Below are 20177 nucleotides of genomic sequence, written 5' to 3'. Positions count from 1 at the left end.
ATCACGGCACACCATCTTTAATATATGTGACAAAAATCAAGGCATAGGCCTACACGGCACAGCTCTCCTTCCCACGGTCCTTCAGTTTTCTTCAAGATGCAATGTTTTTGTCCAGTCTCGTTGCATTCCCATTGTGTTGTTACTCTCTGACACAGTCCAGTCACCACTGCTCCCTCTCTGTGGAGTTAAACCACCATACTCTCCGATTGGCCATCTGAAGTGGTGAGGCTCTGTGGCAATGACATTGTTATCTCAGACAGAGGGATATAGTTCACGAGGTGAAAGGTTCAGAGGGGTCTCCCAGACACTACAAAGAGAAAGAAGCAGAGCCGCTCTAAGCTTCCTGCAGAGCTCTCCCTTATCAGTAAAACGTTCAGCCTTGTTTACGCTCGCCAGCCCAATGGGTCGGAAGTCCATGCAAAAAAGAGAGCACTGCAGGGTCTGCTTTTGTGCGACTGGCTTGTGCATTTGAGGTTTGTAAAGCGAGAGAGAGGGCAATGCAATTAGCGCTTGAGTGGGTCATCCATAATAGAGCGAGGGGGACAGGTTTTTCTTTTTATTATTAGATAAGCTGTCGTTTTAGCTTACAGCATTCCCCGAGACAAAAGCTTCCGCGGGATCTAAGAAAAGAGGCTGTCTGATCTTTTTGACAACTTACAGACAGCACACATTTCTTTCCATGCATTCCAGTGATTCCTATGCTCATGTATTGTTGAAGATAGAATAAACAATAATTATCTTAGAAATATATTGAGAGATTACTTTTGAGTATTCCATATAAATGGCTATATTTATATATGGAATATATAGCCTATTATATATGGATATATATAGCCTATTATATATGGAGCCTATATATGGATTTTGTAAATGAAGCCTTAAAATAGTAGGTATAAATAGGCTACTTGACAAAAGCACAGCCCAATTTGAGCTGCAGTAGTGGTTCTCAACTTCATTTATACCCGCCTGTTTTTGGCATGTGACACCATCATGCAATTCATTATACGCTAAATCTAACTTTAGGAAAAAGCCATTGTCAACTCTTATTGTATTGACCCACATAACTTTTCTATTTCATCAAGCCAATTTCAATTTAGCATCCCTATTTTGTGCATGCAACGTATGGTGTAACCTATACGTTGTTTTACCTTTCATGCCCTGTGTCTCACATAGCAACATAATGATTTTATTTATTTATTTATTTATTTAAGAACTTGAAGGTTTTCAGGGCGAGGTCACGTGCACACATCCGCCTGGGTGACAGCAGACTGCTGGGCAAGCGCTGGCGCTTTGAAATGGGGGGTCAGATCAACAGAATGTATTCTGTACTGGCCATATATGGAGCGTGTCTTGAGTGTACAGGGTTTGATGAGGTCAGATCAACATATGGAATGTCAGAACAGGTCAGCTCCATATACTGTATGGAGATTTAAGGGTGTTAGCGGGGGCAGTATCATGAGTGTACAGGGTTTGATGAGGGCCCAGGTAGGGCCCTCTGACCTGTTGAGAAAAGCAGTTGAAAGGAGGATTTTCAAACGTCCATAAATCGTAATCCAGGAGAGCTGTCCTTGGTGGATCTTCTGCCATCCAAATTTCGGATTTAATCTGTGCCTTTGTACCGCGATGCTCCAGCCATGTAAAAGCTTCTGACGAAAGGTAAACAGTGCCAATGATACTACAGTGAGTGTGTGTGGGGGGCGGGGGGGGGGCGGGCAAACTCTGACTCTTAAAGTGAATGCGTATGGTGGCACTGGGAACTTCATAAATGCTAACTGCTAGCCGGCAATAAAAATATCTAAAATAACCCAGCCAGCACGCCCACTTGGGGCCCATGTGGTTTCAATGCGGGATACATGGGTACCAAGTGGGAATGGGCTTGAACTGGGCAAATTATGAGGGTCCCACGTGGTCTACACGTGGGTTAACTGGGCATGGGTTGGAAGTGGGCAAGCCCATGTAGGTCCAACATGGTCTGCATGTGGGCTAACTGGGCATGGGTTGGAAGTGGGCAAGCCAATGTAGGTCCCACGTGGTCTACATGAGGGCTAACTGGCATGGGCTGGAAGTGGGCAAGCCCATGCAGGTCCCACATGGGCTACATGTGGGCTAACTGGCATGGGTTGAAAGTGGGCAAGCCCATGTAGGTCCCACATGGTCTACATGTGGGCTAACTGGCATGGGTTGGAAGTGGGCACGCCCCTGTAGGTCCCACATGGGCTACATGTGGGCTAACTGGCATGGGTTGAAAGTGGGCACGCCCATGTAGGTCCCACATGGTCTACATGTGGGCTAACTGGCATGGGTTGGAAGTGGGCACGCCAATGTAGGTCCAACATGGTCTACATGTGGGCTAACTTGCATGGGTTGGAAGTGGGCAAGCCCATGTAGGTCCCACATGGTCTACATGTGGGCTAGCTTGCATGGGTTGGAAGTGGGCAAGCCAATGGCTGTCCAACATGGTCTACATGTGGGTTAACTTGCATTGGTTGGAAGTGGGCAAGCCCATGTAGGTCCCACATGGTCTACATGCAGGCTAACTGGCATGGGTTGGAAGCGGGCAAGCCGATGGCTGTCCAACATGGTCTACATGTGGGCTAACTTGCATGGGTTGGAAGTGGGCAAGCCCATGTAGGTCCAACATGGTCTACATGTAAGTAAGTAAGTAAGTAAATTTTATTTATAGAGCACTTTTCAAAACAGTGTTACAAAGTGCTGTACAACAAGGTAAAACAATCATGTTAACAATAGAAGATAAAACAATGAAATGCAAATAAAACAAGTAGAGATACATCAACAATAAGAGGTAAAACATTGAAAAGCAAATAAATCAAGTAAAAATACATCATAAAATAAAGTGCTGACGAAATAAAAACGTTTTTAGCAAGTTCTTAAAACCGTCGACAGACTGTGCATTTTTTAGTACAAAGGGCAGGGCATTCCACAAAGTGGGGGCAACCACTGCAAATGCACGGTCACCCTTTGTTTTGAGCCTAGTTGCTGGAATGGACAGAAGGCCTTTATCAGAGGACCTGAGGGAACGTGTATTTGGCTTTGAATGCAGTAGTTCAGAGATGTATAGTGGAGCCAGTCCGTGTAATGCCTTATAAGTTATTAAGAGAATTTTGTAATTGATCCTGGATTTGACTGGCAACCAATGGAGTGCAGCAAGGACGGGAGTGATGTGAGATCTGCGGTGTGTGTTTGTGAGGATCCTGGCAGCTGTATTCTGTACTAGTTGAAGTTTATGGATGGAGGAGGAACTGAGGGTGGTGTAGAGACCGTTACAATAGTCGAGGCGGGAGGAGATGAAAGCATGGATGATTTTTTCTAAGTCTTGGGGAGTGAGGACTGGTTTGATTTTTGAGATATTACGGAGGTGAAAGAAACGGAAGAAATGTGGGCTAACTTGCATGGGTTGGAAGTGGGCAAGCCCATGTAGGTCCCACATGGTCTACATGTGGGCTAACTGGCATGGGTTGCAAGTGGGCAAGCCCATGTAGTTCCAACATGGTCTACATGGGCTTATTACACTATTACACTTATTACACTATTACACTATTACACTATTACCTTATTACACTATTACCTTATTACTTACTTACTTAGACTTAGACTTCCTCCCGTTCCTATTGGAACATTGGGCGACGAGTCCTCTCCATTTACTCCGGTCTCTGGCGACCCTTCTTGCTCCGTGCCAGCTGACACCCATCTCGCTTAGGTCTTCCTTAGCTGTCTGTCTCCATGTCTTCTTTGGCCTCCCTCTCTTCCTCTTTCCACCTTTTGGCATCCAGTCCATCGCCACACTTTCCGGTCTCTCTCTTGGCAGTCGGAGTACGTGTCCAGCCATTCTCCTTCTCCTTTCATCGACAATGACAGACAGTGGTGCTACCCCTGCCCTTCTCATCACCTCCTCATTGGTGATGTGGTCTCTCCATGAGATCCTCAGGATAGATCTGAGGCATCGTCGGTGGAAGACATCCAACTTGTTGGTGGTGTTGGCTGTCTTCATCCATGTCTCACAGGCGTAGGTTGTTGGGAGGACCACTGACATATAGAGGTGTAGTTTGGTGGCCGTAGAGATGGTTTTAGACGACCAAATGTTGCGGAGCCGTTGAAACACTCCTGCAGCTTTTCCAACTCGGTTATTGACGTCTTTCTCCACGTCTCCTGTGTTTGAGATGTTACTTCCAAGATACGTGAAGTTGTTATTACACTATTACCTTATTACACTATTACCTTATTACACTATTACACTTATTACCTTATTACACTATTACCTTATTACACTATTACCTTATTACCTTATTACCCTATTACCTTATTACCTTATTACACGATTACCGTATTACACTATTACCTTATTACCTTATTACACTATTACCTTATTACCTTAGTACACTATTACCTTATTACACTATTACCTTATTACACTATTACCTTATTACCCTATTACCCTATTACCCTATTTCACTATTTCACTATTTCACTATATTTCATTACTATATTAAAAAAAAAGTCTCCATAAAAAATATACCCACCCTGACAAAATTAATTTTTTCACACCCCTTTCTTTTTTTTACCACCTAAAAAAAAATCTACCCACATGTCCCCTTAGGGGCACTGTTTCAAAGTCGACTTTGAAAGTTCAAAGTCAGAGACAGTCAGAGACAGTGACGCAGAGACAGTGACGCAGAGACAGTGACGCAGAGACAGTGACGCAGAGACAATGACGCAGAGACAGTGACGCAGAGAGAGTGACGCAGAAACAGTGACGCAGAGAGAGTGACGCAGAGAGAGTGACGCAGAGAAAGAGAGAGAGAGAGACGGCATACTATAGCATGCCGTTTTTTCATCATTTTTGAGGATTTTAAAAAAAGACGAAAATCACTCCGAGACCATGGACTATATATAGCCCATGGACTTGTAATACACACACACGCACGTGCGCACACACATACACAGGGCACAGCAGCAGTACAGTACAGTACTGTACTGTACTGTACTGTACTGTACTGTGTACAGTACAGTACAGTACAGTACAGTACAGTACAGTACAGTACAGTACAGTACAGTGGTGCACAGTACAGTACAGTACAGTACAGTACAGTACAGTACAGTACAGTACAGTACAGTACAGGATGCTTTTTATTTATTGCCTATTTTTTTAGTTGTATGACCAAGTATCTACGACTTAAAGGGACACTTCACCCCTTTTGCAACCAGATCTTATTGTTTGGGACACAATAAGATTTGATGTGTGTAATATGTGTTATATATTTTAAGTATTTCAAAGTGTCCATGATGTCATGGACACTGGGCTCACTTCCTTCCTGGACTACAATTCCCATAATTCTTTGGTGCACTGCTCCTTCTTGTGGATAGGGGGAGGGCTGTCTTACTGAGACAACATGTAGTTCAGGTACAGTGAGCCCAGTGTCCATGACATCATGGACACTTTGAAATATTAAAATATCTAAAAACACATATTACCAATAAAAACCCCCAGGAAAGTGTTTCTTGTCTCCACAACATCATTAAAATAAGATTTGCAAAAGGGGTGAAGTGTCCCTTTAAGTTATTAAGAACGGAAAAACATTGCATGGATGCACCTGAGACGTATCCTCAGTGATGTATCCCAAGGTCATCAGGGTTTCGGGTCTCGCAAAATCATACCCCTCACTCAGGTGACCCAGCCAGGGTGATCAAGTCCCGACTTACGTCCCAGTAGCTACCCTCGATTAGTCCCATTAGGGCAAGACCAGGGCCACTCAATCTGCCGCTCCCAAACAACTCTGCCGGGACTGGGAGGTAGACCAATCTGGCGCGTGGAAGGACTAGGCTTTGTGGGTTGACTCCTGTCCGGGCACTCCCCCAGGTCTCAGGTCCACTCATGCTCTCACCAGGTCCAGGACATGTGCGTTGCACCAGTCTCCCAGCACCAGACACTTCATTCAGGAGTGGCAGATTCTTGAGCTGCAATGGTTCTGCAGGCTCCACCTGGGCAACGGTGGTGCTGCAGGATCCGCTTGCGGCTTGAATGGCCCTCCTAAAGGCCTCACCGTGGGTTGTTGGGCTTCCTCCTCACGGAAGACACAGGCTGGGGTGCCAACCCATGATGCTCCCGGGTGCCGTCTAAATTCCGGCTGCCACCAGACTATTCCTGGTTGTCACTATAAATAAATAAATAGTGTTCACTCAAGCTCCCAGGTGTAATTAGTCCTCTAAGACAGAATGGTTGTCAACCTTTTCAGACCACAACCCCCAAAAATAATCATATTGGGGACCGCCCAAAATAATCATATTTGAACTGGGGACTGCCCAAAATAATCATATTTAAACTGGGGACCCCCCAAAATAATCATATTTGAACTGGGGACTGCCCAAAATAATCATATTTAAACTGGGGACCCACCAGAATAATCATATTTGAACTGGGAACCCACCAGAATAATCATATTTGAACTGGGGACCCCCCATAATAATCATATTTGAACTGGGGACCCCCAACCCTGACTTGGAGTTGAGGCATTACATTTTCACAATTTTATTTATTATTATTTGACAATTTGGCCAATGTTTGACCAGTTTTTAGTTTCTTGATTAATGATTACCTTTGATGCAATAATATAGTATTTTGCTTCTTTTCTTTTTCTTTTTTTTTTTTAACTTTTTCCTCTTTCGAGGTATTAAAAAAGTTACCGGTATACAAAAAATTTCCTTAAATTGTCACTATACTGTCATGTGCGGACCCCCCCCCCCCCCACAAAAATACCTTGCGGTCCTATACAGGTTCAGAACCCCTGCTCTACAGAGAGAACAAAAACCAGCACAGTCATCCAGGTATCTCAGGAACTATAGCTAAATTTGTCATCATTACCAGTCAATAATCTTTTCGACTCAACACTTTCTGTGCATCAAGGAGATCGACCTGCACCACTTTTAATTTTCCAATAGATGGTGCTATGCTGAGACATTTGTATGACTGCAATGAGCAAACAGTCCGCTTGTCTCCCAGCTCGGTACCCCATGCATCTACACACTGTTGTGTTACATTCACTTAATCACTTCTGCTGTCAGCACATGCTGACAGCAAAAGTGAATGCTTAAATTGCACTGTTCTTAGTATTTCTCTGCTGTCGGGAGGAAACCTCATAACTCCAAAATATACGTTTTTCAGGAAATTAAGAAAACCTTATATTTTTAAAACAAAGCAATACAGCCTCATCAAAGTTGGTGTTGTAATTCAATTACTTCCATGAGAGGGGGAGAGGTGGTGGAGTTAGTTGCTTTAGCAGACATTTTGAGGGTACAATGGAGTTAAGAGGTTTTGTCCAAAACACTTTTTACTACTTTCCATTGGTTCAATATTTTCGAAACAACACACAGACGTAAAGGGTGTTCAATGCACTGATTTATGCCCAAAACAAAATCAAAAACCTCAAAAATGGAGTTATGAGGTTTCCTCCCGACAGCAACACATTTTGCTGTATGAACATAGCCTCAAATTGCACCTTCTTAAACTAAATTGTGTTGATGGAACATAACCTACGTGAAGCTGTTCACAAAAAAGTTTACCTAATTTTGCTACAGGAAAAACATGCACATGTACATTATGTTAAAAAAAATACTCTTTTGATTGCTCTTTCTTGCACTTTTTATTATATCCTTTTGTTTGCTGTGCTTGCTGTGTTTTAGTTTTTCTGAATATATCTATGCTGCTGCATTGTCTGTAAGGAAGCCAAACAAAAATAAGTTTTACTCTTATGTAGGCCTACCTGTACACAAGATATGTAAAGTACAATCTTGAACCTTGTAACACAGCTAGAATAAATGCTCATCTTTTACTCTCCAGACAAATGTAAGAAAATCCAGGACTTTGAAACTGTAAAAACTGGTCTCTATAGTAGTTTAAAGCACTACTTGAGGATGCAACACATAGCGACTGTACTTGTGTTTGTATAGCTCCAGTGTATTAGCATTATGATGTTCTTTTTAACATTGCTCATCTATATTTCACCTTATGTAAAATTGTTGTTTTGTATAAACGTGATCAGGGCAGGTGCCATATACTCAGGGCGTCCTTGCAAAAGAGAGCATGCTCTCAAGTCTCAGTGTTCTTCCCTGATTAAATAAAGGTCAATAAAAACAATGTGTGCACGTTGGCAAAGGAAAGGTCAGTAAATTTAGCAAGAGATTAGATAAGACCACAAGCTTCACCATTAAAAGACAAGCTGTCTATTCTCCCATTTATTGAGTGAATTGGATACCCTGTATCCTGAAATCTATTTTAAAATTTTAATTTAACCACTTTCGACCTGGACGGCCTCCCTATTTTGGGCATGTCAGTCAATGTACTGTACCTGTATATGGAACGTTCTCGGAAATCTTTCCCAAAGTTCCCAAAATGTCAAAAAATCTCAACGCTGTGATATTGTAGATATTTTACTTGAAACAGGGTGGTTACTGGTTAACAGAATAGCGCGTGTGCGTGTGCATATGCATGCGCGTGTGTGAGTTCACTGTTCACAGTAACCAATACTCTCATCAGAGACACTTTTGTATACTTGTGAATGTATGATGATGGCTTATTGGGTGAATGCGGATCCTCAGAGGAAATAGAAAGAAAGGAAAGAAAAAGAAAGAAAGATGGAAAGGAAGGAGCGAGAGAAGGGGGGGGGGGGGGGTGATGGGGGGGGTCAGGAAGAGGCTGCACCTGCAGAGGAGGTCCTCGAGTCACCCGCTGAGCGCAGAGAGAGAGAGAGAGAGAGAGATGAGGGAGAAAAGCTCCAGCAGCTGTGAGTGCGTAAGAGGTGTTCAGAAAAAAACGAGGAGAAAGGCGAGAGAGCACATAGCCCCCCCCCCCACATGGTGTATTGCGTTTGCACTCTGACAAATCACACAGTGTGTGTGTGTGTGTGTGTGTGTGTGTGTGTGTGTGTGTGTGTGTGTGTGTGTGTGTGTGTGTGTGTGTGTGTGTGTGTGTGTGTGTGTGTGTGTGTGTGTGTGTGTGTGATCCTGGTGCTTGAAAACACCTAATTAAATCTCTCATGATGGATCAACCACTAAATAGGAGGAAATTAGTTAAGAAGTGTGAGATGTGATAGTCCGGCAGCCGATAGGCTTCTTTTGTTTAAAGTGTGAAATTTGTTATATATAATCTTTTTTATTGGCCTAAATTATTGTCTATATACATACATTCATGAATCCACTTGCTGACCTGCTGTTAGTATTGAGCAATTTTTGTATAGGGGTTTCTTGTGACCATACCATTAACATCTTATGGCAGGCAAAACTGTCAAAAATGTCAAACTTTCCTTATGCTTTAAGTAGCATGTGACATGTCAAACTAGGGGGTTTTCATGATTCTGAATCCATTCCAAGCATTAGTTTTGCACAAAAAAAACTCTCCTTGGGCTAAAAACGGCCATAGACGTCATGACAAGGTCAGCACAAATATGATGAGGTCAGCACATTTTTGGCACATTTTGGCAAGTGGCTATGGCTGTTTTTAGCACAAGGAGTGTTTTTTGTGCAAAACTAATGCTTGGAATGGATTCAGAATCATGAAAACCCCCTAGTTTGACATGTCACATGCTACTTAAAGCATAAGGACATTTTTGACAGTTTTGCCTGCCATAAGATGTTAATGGTATGGTCACAAGAAACCCCTCTAAAAACAAATGCTCAATACTAACAGCCGGTCAGCAAGTGGATTCATGAATGTATGTATATAGACAATATTTTAGGCCAATAAAAAAATACTACATACAGTACCAAATTTCCCACCCGTCTACCTCGGCTGCCGGACTATAGGAATAGGAATAGGAAGACAAAAGGAAATGCACTCTGGAAATCTGATCTGAAGAGGAGAGAGAGAGAGAGAGAGAGTGGGAGAGAGAGAGAGAGAGAGAGAGAGAGAGAGAGAGAGATGAGAGAGAGAGAGAGAGAGAGAGAGAGATGGTGAGATTACGGTAAACAGTAATAACAAGGAGGGGAGAGGAACAAATATTTTGTTATTAGAGTCAGGAATTGAATTCGAAGAGCAATCTCTATGCAAATTCAATTATGACTCCCACAATATTCGGCAATGCACTTTAACATATTAATACTGTAACAGATTTAGTTTTGACGGAATAAATGAAACAAAATTCTGATGTACATTTACAATCTCTTGAAATAGCAAAAAAAATAATAAATAAAAAATCACGTACATGCCTGCACGCGCAGCCATTCATCCACCGGATATATACTTCAGAGTTTACAGAGGATAATAGAAGAAAAATATTGGGATTTGGGAATGTCTGAGGCTGAGGAGGAGGAAATAGGATGACTTAGTATATGAGACACAAGAGGCCCTGCATCATGACTGTAAACAAGGTTCTGTGTCCCTGCTTTTATTGTGCGCTCCTGACAGACCTCACTAAATTATGTCGACAAGTGTGTATAATACCACCGTGTCTGTTTGTTCTCCATTGCGTAAATAGGTAGAACAGTGTTTAAATTACGCTCTTGCCTTGCCGTGGCTTTTGAAAAAGGAAACATGAAAATTAATTGGGGAAGGGGGGGGGGGGGGGGGGGGGGGGGGTCAGCCGGGAATGCTTGTGCAGCCTTTCTCCCAGGTGCATTTCTCTGCTCATCATGTCCGTGACATTCGGGTCTTCTGTGACGGATGGCGTTATCAACAGAGGGGGAAAACAAGGCATGTAAACTCTTCAGCCGCGCTCGCTATAACAACTTCACTTTGCAAACGGCGTATTTACTGAAATGCACAGTGCAGAGTTCATGGCGTGAGGTCATCTCGACATAATTTGGCTACAAAAACGTACTTCAGTCCAGAAAAAAATAGAATGTAGCACATGACAGGATGGGACAGGAGAGAATAAAACTGAATATAACAGAATATAATGTAACAAATAGAAAATAACAAAATAGAATATGAGAACAAATACAGTAACATATATAACAATATATAATGGAGCAAAACGTGCATTTTATACGTGTGGTGGGGGGCTCAGAGTGCGTCCACTAAGGAAAGTATAGAAGGCTTTCTAGTTTCTAACACAAGCCGCCTTTGTATTGGTGAGTAGCGAAATGTTCTTTATATTTCTGCAACAGAGGAGAGGCTGGTCTGCATTTCATGCGAGCGACAACAGTCAACAGTCCCACACCTCTAATGAAGGCATTAGAGCTATGGACCAGAGCTAATTGATAACCATGAAATGATGATTGTCCACTACTGCGGACTGACTGTATATGTGCAATATGATATGAGATGCATGCATGTTCCTGCTCATTCTGTTCTTATCATGGCTTCCATAATCTGCTAGGGACGTCATATAGATCCACTGTCCTACTGTATATGAGTGTAATAAACTCCAGAAGATATGTGTAATACTTTGCTGTGTTGGCATACCGGTATGTTCTCCGCGCCTGCGACTCGACGGATCCTCACCCACCACCCCAAGGTTTACCTGGAGACTTCTATAGGCCTAGCCTGGGCAGCATTCCATTTCGGGTTTATGATCGAGTCGGGAGCGGATGGTAACTTTCGTCATGTTGTAGTCAATGATTTGTAGTCATCTGGCAGGAAACCACAAGGCGGAATCTGTACTAATGTATAAATGGGTACTTCTTATTCCGCCTTGTAGTTTCCTGCCTGATGACTACAAATCAGTGACTACAACATGACGTAAATTACCATCCGCTCCAGACCGGTTCACACAGCGATTTTGGTACACAGACCAGGCTTTCCTCCGAGGTGGAAAGCCTGGTGACGCGAGGTTAATAGAGGCCTTAAAGATGGCCGCCCAAAAATCACAACAGACATCATGGTTGATGTTTTGTTGTTACTGTACGTCCCTCCCAGCCCCGGGCCCCTGCGAGATGTTGATGTGTTGTTGTTACTGTACATCCCTCCCAGCCCCGGGCCCCTGCGAGGAGATGTCCCCAGCTTTATGGTTGATGTTTTGTTACTGTACGTCCCTCCCAGCCCCGGGCCACTGCGAGGAGATGTCCCCAGCTTTATGGTTGATGTTTTGTTACTGTACGTCCCTCCCAGCCCCGGGCCCCTGCGAGGAGATGTCCCCAGCTTTGAGACGCTGTCCAGTGAGATGGAGTCCCTGAAGACACACCTGTCTCAGATTGACTCTCCGACGGTGCTGTGCCACAACGACCTTCTGACCAAAAACATAATTTTCAACCAAACTGAAGGTGAGAGAGAGAGAATGATGGATGGATGGATGGATGCGTGCGTGCGTGCGTGCGTGCGTGCGTGCGTGCGTGCGTGCGTGCGTGCGTGCGTGCGTGCGTGTGCATGTGTGGAGAGGGGGCATCCTGTTGGTGCTAAATGTTGGCTCATCTTCTTCAAATCACTGCCGTCTCTGCAAGGTGGACATGTCGGCTACAGAAAAGAAGCGGTTTTGGAGTTATTATCATTTGCACGATTTTTCCTTCAGCATCGTTCATCAGAAGCGATATAAAATTTACCTCAAAATCTCGGCTGTTTGGAATAAGAGAACTGACGTGCACAAAAGGGCCTCTGTAAGCTCAAACAAAATGAAACGGGAACAATTGCCGAACCTGCTCCTTTTCAATGATTAAGAAATAAGAAGTGTTCCACAAATGGGCACATTTTTATTACAATATTTCCTAGAAGAAGACCTATAGGTCCTATAGATCTAATGTTCTTATCTATTGTTGAGAATAAAAGAGGAACCACTAAAACATATATCATATATTTTTTTATCTTTATCATAGGCTAGCCAACTTATTCTCTACAAAAGGCCATTTGGGAGCCTTGGCACATTGTGAAAGATGATTTTCTTTTCTTTTTGTTTTACAAGGACAACATTCCTCTCAATACAGACCTTTTGACTCACACCGATTCTGTTTCTGTACTTTCAACAATGAATGACAAAGGGAGCGAAACATCAATTATATGCCCGTGCCTTGGATTTGTCTGTGTTCTTTACGTTGTCCTGGTAACCACTTCTTGGGCGGCAGTAGGTAGCTCAGGAGGTATAGAGCATCCACTTGGGAATCGGATGGTTCCCGGTTCGATCCTCCCGCCGGGCCTTGATGCCGTCGTAATGACTGATTTTACACTTGCTGAAAATAGCCGATCTACTTGTAGATCTGCTATTTTCAGCATGCAACCAAGTGTAAAATGATCTCTTGTCCACTATAGTCCCTTCCTAACATTTTAATCTAGTTTGTATTTGTTGACGTAATTGTCAATATATTTAGTCTAACTTTTAGTCATCGTAGCTTAGTTTTCATTTGGTTTCCATTTAGTTTTCATCAGTGAAAAAAGGTAGTCGACGAACATTTTTCATCATAGCATTAGTCGACAAAATCAACACTGCCAGTAAGTGCTCTCATGAAGCAGGTTGTTGCCTTGCAATGGTTGCCTCCGCCATGTGTTAAAGGTTGTATGTCATTTGGATAAAGGCACTATAGTCTAGTTTACTTTTACATTTATTTTTTCTCTTTTAGGAACGGTGAAATTTATTGACTATGAGTATGCAGACTACAACTACCAGGCCTTTGATATCGGGAATCATTTCAATGAGTTTTGTGGTAGGGTCTCTCTCCTCCATTGCTTTATAAGTCACTTTGAGTAGCAGCCTCAGCTGAATTGTGTAAATGTCCTTCATTCACAACTGTGATATATAAAGTTGTTTGTAGTTTTAGACCTCTCTCTGTGTGTGTGTGTGTGTGTGTGTGTGTGTGTGTGTGTGTGTGTGTGTGTGTGTGTGTGTGTGTGTGTGTGTGTGTGTGTGTGTGTGTGTGTGTGTGTGTGTGTGTGTGTGTGTGTGTGTGTGTGCGCGTGCACGCGTGCGTTCATCACTCTATAGTCTATAAGATAAAATCTGGAATCGTGATTGGCTGACTTTTAGATACATTATTGATGTATTTTCTATGTTGCTGGACATTAAAAAAACGATAACTTTAATAATAATCAATTAAAGTGGTGTGTGTGTGTGTGTGTGTGTGTGTGTGTGTGTGTGTGTGTGTGTGTGTGTGTGTGTGTGTGTGTGTGTGTGTGTGTGTGTGTGTGTGTGTGTGTGTGTGTGTGTGTGTGTGTGTGTGTGTGTGTGTGAAAGGTGTAAATGATGTGGACTACACCCTCTACCCTAGCGGTGAGCTGCAGAGGGACTGGCTGACAGCCTACCTACAGAGCTATAAACACAGCACAGGACGGGAGGTCACTGTGACACGCTCAGAGGTCACAACGCTCTACATTCAAGTCTGTAAATTCTCACTGGTAAGAATTCAATTCAATTCGAATTCTTACTCAAATATGCTTTATTGACATGGGAAACATATGTTTATTTAGAATGAACTAAACATGTACACGATATAGCCCTACTAGAATAAGTGCGTGTGTAAACAGCTGTGTAACATTGCAACTTTGCAATCGAATATACAATACTAAAAACACAGCCTTAATTTCTTGAATGTGAAGTGCATAGTCAAGGTTGTCCTTATAATACAGCATGTGACTGATTTGGTAGTTTAATATTTTTGTCTGTCTGTCTGTCTGTCTGTCTGTCTGTCTGTCTGTCTGTCTGTCTGTCTGTCTGTCTGTCTGTCTGTCTGTCTGTCTGTCTGTCTCTCTCTCTTTCTCTCTCTCTCTCTCTCTCTCTCTCTCTCTCTCTCTCACTCTGTCTGTGTCTATCTCTCTCTTTATTTAATTGTAAACCAATTTAAGTGCATATATATTCATTATAGGGATTCATTGAACAAGACCTCTTGTTCAATGAATCTCATTGAACAAATTAGATTATTTTCTTCCCCTTTCTTCATATCTGTTTGTCAATTAAGCATTTAAAGTCATGCTGTGGATATTTTTCACAATAATCATGTGTTTTGACAACTAATTATTTTTAGGAGTGGTTTAAATATAATGTACTCCAAACCCCTTACATGTTTGTAAGAGGCAATAGCAGGGTGGCAACACCTTAAGCATCACATTTTAATAATTCTCTTTTCCAGCACCTCAAAGTTCCCCTCCATGTAAAACCCCAACAAACCCCACCCTATCTACAGCTGACCTATGGCTGTATGGAGTTTGATGGACCCCATCTGAGTTGATTAAAAACCGCCGCTTGGAAAAATGAAACACAGCAGCCAAAATTATTTTTCTTACAACCACAATTTTCATTCTTTGGCGGCTCACAGATCGTCTGAAAGGGGCTCTCATAACTTGACACAATATGTGGAATTGTCTTCGCAATTTTGGGCTGGTGTGAATATCTCTTGAAATGTGCCAGAAATGATGAGAAAGCATATTACTTTTTTGAAATAACTGACGCCCTTTGCCAAAGAAATGGAACGAAGGGGAAGTAGGAGGAGGAGGGGGTATAGTCTGGAATGGAGACGGAGCAGCGATAACATGATGTTGATTGAAATCAGATTGTCTTTGACAAACTGAGGAGGACCCCTGACTCCTGGGGAAAGTGGGAGAAATGGCTCACTGACACCCGTGTGTAAGCCAAGTCCTAACCCAACTCATTTATATAAAAGACTGCAGTGTTGAAATGAAGGACAACATGCTTGTTTATGGAGACAATCATGATAGAATTATTGCCATCTCCCTTGTCTGATTCTAGGGGACTATTCATCAAGAAAAATGTTAGACTGAAAGGCTGAAGTTGGCCCTCCCAAAAAATGTATTGTTTCTGGCTGTTTCCACTGTTGTACTCATTCCAACCCACTTGCTACTTGAATGCTATCTATATTATCTTCGTCACATTGTCCATTTGGAATGAATTATTAGTAGGCTACGACAAACAGAACACAGAAGTCCCACATGGTTTCCCATGCTTCCTGGAAAGATTCTCACCATTCACTTGTTCAGCAGCAGTCATCATCACCAAAGCAAACATTCACAGGTTGAATCCACAAAGCAGCACACATGCTAATTGACAGCCACGTGTCCTGGTTAGTGACTTTTTATGCATAACTGAGCCACCAAGCCTATAACTTATTAATTGTAAAACAAAACAAAGGGAGGGGTGATCTTATCATCATACATCATCTCATGCCGGCCAATCACAATTTATGCGTCCTCACCTTCGTCTTCAATGTTTGTGTTTACACAATGTTTGTGTTTACACAAACCCTCAAAGCTGGAACTAGGAGGGCGCCCCTCAATAACCCTAGGTAGCCTATAGGAGTTTGCTGAATGTTTTTAAGTGTCCCAAGTGATGCAAATGAACCACATTTCATCTAAAAAAAACAAATGTAAGAATTCCTAACTCAGTATGTATCACGCCTTTGGCTGTTTGTGTTGTTTTCATTGCTTCAAGATAACCCAGGGAAAGCACCCTGGCCTCTGCAGGGCTCTGTGTAACCAAGAGTAGTGTCGTCTTCTGTGTGTGGCACTGACTAAAGACTGGCTACCGGCCAAACTTCTGATGACTGACTGCTCCCCCTCTCTCAACTCTTAATCCCGGGGAGCGCGTGCCAAGGCACAGTGGGGCCTTTACGACTCGTCTTTTTCCCTCCGCAGGGAACCTCCAGCGTCTCTCGATATACGGAGGCTAAAGCCTGTAAAACCAATTGGAAAAAGCCTCTGTGATGTCACCCCACAGTATACGCAACTCTCATCTCGGTTTTTCTCAATGGCTTCCCTGTCACCGACATGCAGGCTCTGCTTAGTGTTAGGCTAATAGTCGCTTAATGTAGAGGGGGTTATTAATCATGATGGAAATCCGCTCAATCTCTCTCTCTCTCTCTCTCTCTCTCTCTCTCTCTTCCTCCCAAAGACAGAGATTACTGATGAAAATTTGCCAATAAAGGGAGGGGGGGGGGGGGGGAGTCCAAGGGGGGAAAACCACATTCTCTCCTCTGCCAGTATTTCATTCCGGACCCCTTTATTTGATTATCAAATAAAAATGTGATTATATCACTGGGCCACAGAACAGAGGCTTGCCTGGATCCTATTAGGGTCTTGCTATTAGTGGTCCTATCATGAAGATTTACTGTCGGGGTGGGGGAAACAACAGAAATTTATGGAGGCGTGGATGTCTATGGCCTTAAGTGAGCAAAAACCATTAAAAGGAGGGAACCATTCAATGCAGAGCTTTGTCATTGTGACTGCAGCAAGTCGCTGAGGCGACATGCAAGTGCTTGGGGAGCTGTAAAAGAAACCAACACAAAGTGAACCATGCAACGAAGATGGAGTGGAGTTGATAAAGTGTCGTACTGTAAAACATTTTGTTTATCCACAGAATTCTTTTTCTGGGTGAGGACGTCTCTGAAATAAATAGCACTCAGATAAACAGCATTTGTGATGCTAAAACTCCACTTGGACCAAACATGAATGAAATTCACAGAACCATTTGGAACCATATATGTCCCCAGCAGCACCACATATAATGGCATGATGATTATGTGTCCCATCCATACGAATCTCAAAGAGAATGACACGCTCTTGCAAAATAGGAAAAAAGTTTACTGAGAATAAATAACCACATTATACTACTAGCAAAAACATTATTTCGATAGCCTATAGAGTCTGACAGCCCCGGTACTGTGCCAAGAACTTTACCATTCATTTTATAGATGTTTCCCAATATCAAGTTTTGTGATTTTCCAAATCGCAAGTTGTTGGGTAATTTCACTTTTTTATTAATTTTGTATTCACTCTTTGGTTGATTACTGGTTCATGATGGATAGTAGCTCTGGTCCATAGCCGTAATGCTAATTCTTCCCTGCATTAAGGCTATGGGACCAGCTATCGCGTCTAGCTCTGGCATGAAATGCAGACCAGCCTCTCTTCTGTAGCGGAAGAACGTTTTAACTACTCAAAAATACAAAGACGGGTTGTGTAATTAGAAAGCCTACTTTCCTTAGTGGACGCACTCTGAGCCCCCCACCACACGTAAGTAGCCTTGCCGAGCCATGAGGCCCATAGGGCAGGAGCCTATCTCCTGTTTCTGTAGCGTGAGGCAGCTTGATGTACAAGTACACCCCCTGGACATGACGCTAGTATGTCGCAGGGACTTACCCCCAATCCAATCCTTGATGCTGAGTGTCAAGCAGGGAGGCACTGGGTCCCATTTTTAGAGTCTTTGGTATGACGCGGCCGGGGATCGAACCCCGACCTCCCAGTCTCAGGGCGGACACTCTAACCACAAGGCCACTGAGCTGGTGTAATATGTACGTAATATGTACTTTTTGGCCAGAAAGGGATTGTTTTCACCGGACGGAAAACACATTTCCTATGCAATATCGGTAGAGGGCGCAGTGGAGTAACTAAAAGTATTTATTTTAAGGTGGAAAAACAATCCCTTTCTGGCCAAAAATTAGTGGTGGGGGGCTCAGAGTGTGTCCACTAAGGAAAGTAGGCTTTCTAATTACACAACCCGTCTTTGTATTGGTGAGTAGGTAAAATGTTCTTTATATTCCCGCTACAGAAGAGAGGCTGGTCTGCATTTCATGCGAGAGCTATAGACGCCATCGGTTCCATAGCCTTAATACAGGGCAGAATTAGCATTAGGGCTATGGACCAGAGCTAGATGGATAGGGGCTTTCAAAAGGGCATTTCAAAATAAAATTATAATGTTCTCATATGGGTTTGTAAAGGTAAAGGTAAAACTAATATTTTGGTGTATGAAATGTAATAATTATTGTGAATTGCCTGTATAATTATTTGTCCCATACCACTGCATTTAATAGCAGAATGATAATTATGATCAGAAAATCTTTCTTCATTCCAGTGAGTAATAAAGTTACAGATTGAAGATTAAGCACTTCTTCATTCTTTCATTTCTGTCAGGCATCCAACTTCTTCTGGAGTCTTTGGGCAATCCTGCAGGCACGATACTCTTCTATTAATTTCGACTTCCAAAGGTTTGTTTTTAATTTTTATCATGACAAAACAAAGTGAGTGTGTCTGTCATTCACCTGTTTCTATACTGCTTGCTAGTGCTATTTCCTTGTGGTTTCTTAATGGCAGGGATTGATGGGCTAATATTCAAGGAGGCTTGCCAATGATCTTTTTTTTTAAGAAAAAAGAAGGAAGGAAAAAAAAGAAAATACTTGTCAGCTCTGTCAGTCAGACAGCTAGGAGGGGACTACCTATACAGTAGTTCAACATTCAATTAAATCTGTATTTTTAGTAAATTGTTGATATGCCTCCTGATCCCATGGGCCCCTGGGCGCAGTGTTGTTTTGACAGCAAATTTTTATTTTAGTTTCAGTCATAGTCGTTTGAATAGTTTTAATTTTGTTTTAGTCACATTTTATTAGTCACCTGGAATGTTTTTTGTGTTAGTCTTGTTTTAGTTGACTAAATATCATACGATTTCAGTCAACTAAATCTACAGTTGACAATAGACTAAAATGTATTTTGGCGGGCCTTGATGCCGTCGTAATGATTGATTTGACACTTGCTGAAAATAGCCATCTACTGTACAAGCTCACTGATCGGCTATTTTCACTAAGCAAGTTTTTATTTGTTGACGAAATTGTCACTATATTTAGTCTTAGTTTTAGTTATCGTATAGCTTTCATTTGGTTTCCATTTAGTTTTCGTCAGTGAAAAAAGGTAGTTGACGAACATTGTTTTTCATAGTTTTAGTCGATGAAATCAACAGTGCCTTTGCCTGATTGTCCTGGTCGGTCCATCATTTCCCCATGCTTAACCCATTACATCCAGGAGTGCATATGTGTCATTTTACATTTAAAAAAATAGCAGATGTACAAGTCTGCAGTGCTTAAAATAAAAATCTTGAAAGTGTGGAGGAATACTGATTTAGAGGGCATTTGTAGAATCAGCCTCAGGTCTTAATCGGTTAATAATAGTGCTGAATAATCCATGTCTTTTATATAGTTTGTCTCAATTTCAGACTAACACTATGACGAAAAATGTTCGTCAAATGTTTTCAGTACATATTTTAGTGTTCTGCATGTTTAAGTTTGAATGGAACGTTTGTAATGCAAGCCGTCATCTTAAAATTAGAACCACAACAGAGTACGTGGCAGCCCAACATTGTCTCCATTATGAGAAACAGCTGTGTGTGGACGATATCGAATCACAGGTGATTTAAATCATGATCCATGATTATTCATAGAAGTAGTCACACATTATGTTTTACTTTGACAGGAAGAATTGATATTTTGTTTTGTTTATTTGTTTTAGGGACTTGTTACTTTCCTTTTTTTGG

General features: G+C 42.3%; 1 protein-coding gene across 1 annotated transcript in view; it reads left to right on the top strand.

Annotated features, from left to right (window-relative positions):
• LOC306923991 (ethanolamine kinase 1-like) overlaps nt 1-20177 on the top strand; it is a gene marked incomplete at its 5' end in the record, with an annotated part of 39335 nt that overhangs the window by 8895 nt on the left and 10263 nt on the right. The window contains 4 exons of the mRNA XM_079502335.1: nt 12059-12210; nt 13495-13578; nt 14106-14266; nt 18788-18861. Of these exons, the coding sequence (XP_079358461.1) occupies nt 12059-12210; nt 13495-13578; nt 14106-14266; nt 18788-18861 (471 nt within the window). The remainder of the gene's footprint in view (nt 1-12058; nt 12211-13494; nt 13579-14105; nt 14267-18787; nt 18862-20177) is intronic.

The sequence above is a fragment of the Electrona antarctica genome (assembly GCF_951216825.1).
Source record: "Electrona antarctica genome assembly, chromosome: 5".
NCBI lineage: Eukaryota > Metazoa > Chordata > Actinopteri > Myctophiformes > Myctophidae > Electrona > Electrona antarctica.
Note: the sequence above shows the minus strand (reverse complement) of the source record. Positions and strands in the feature narration are given on the sequence as shown.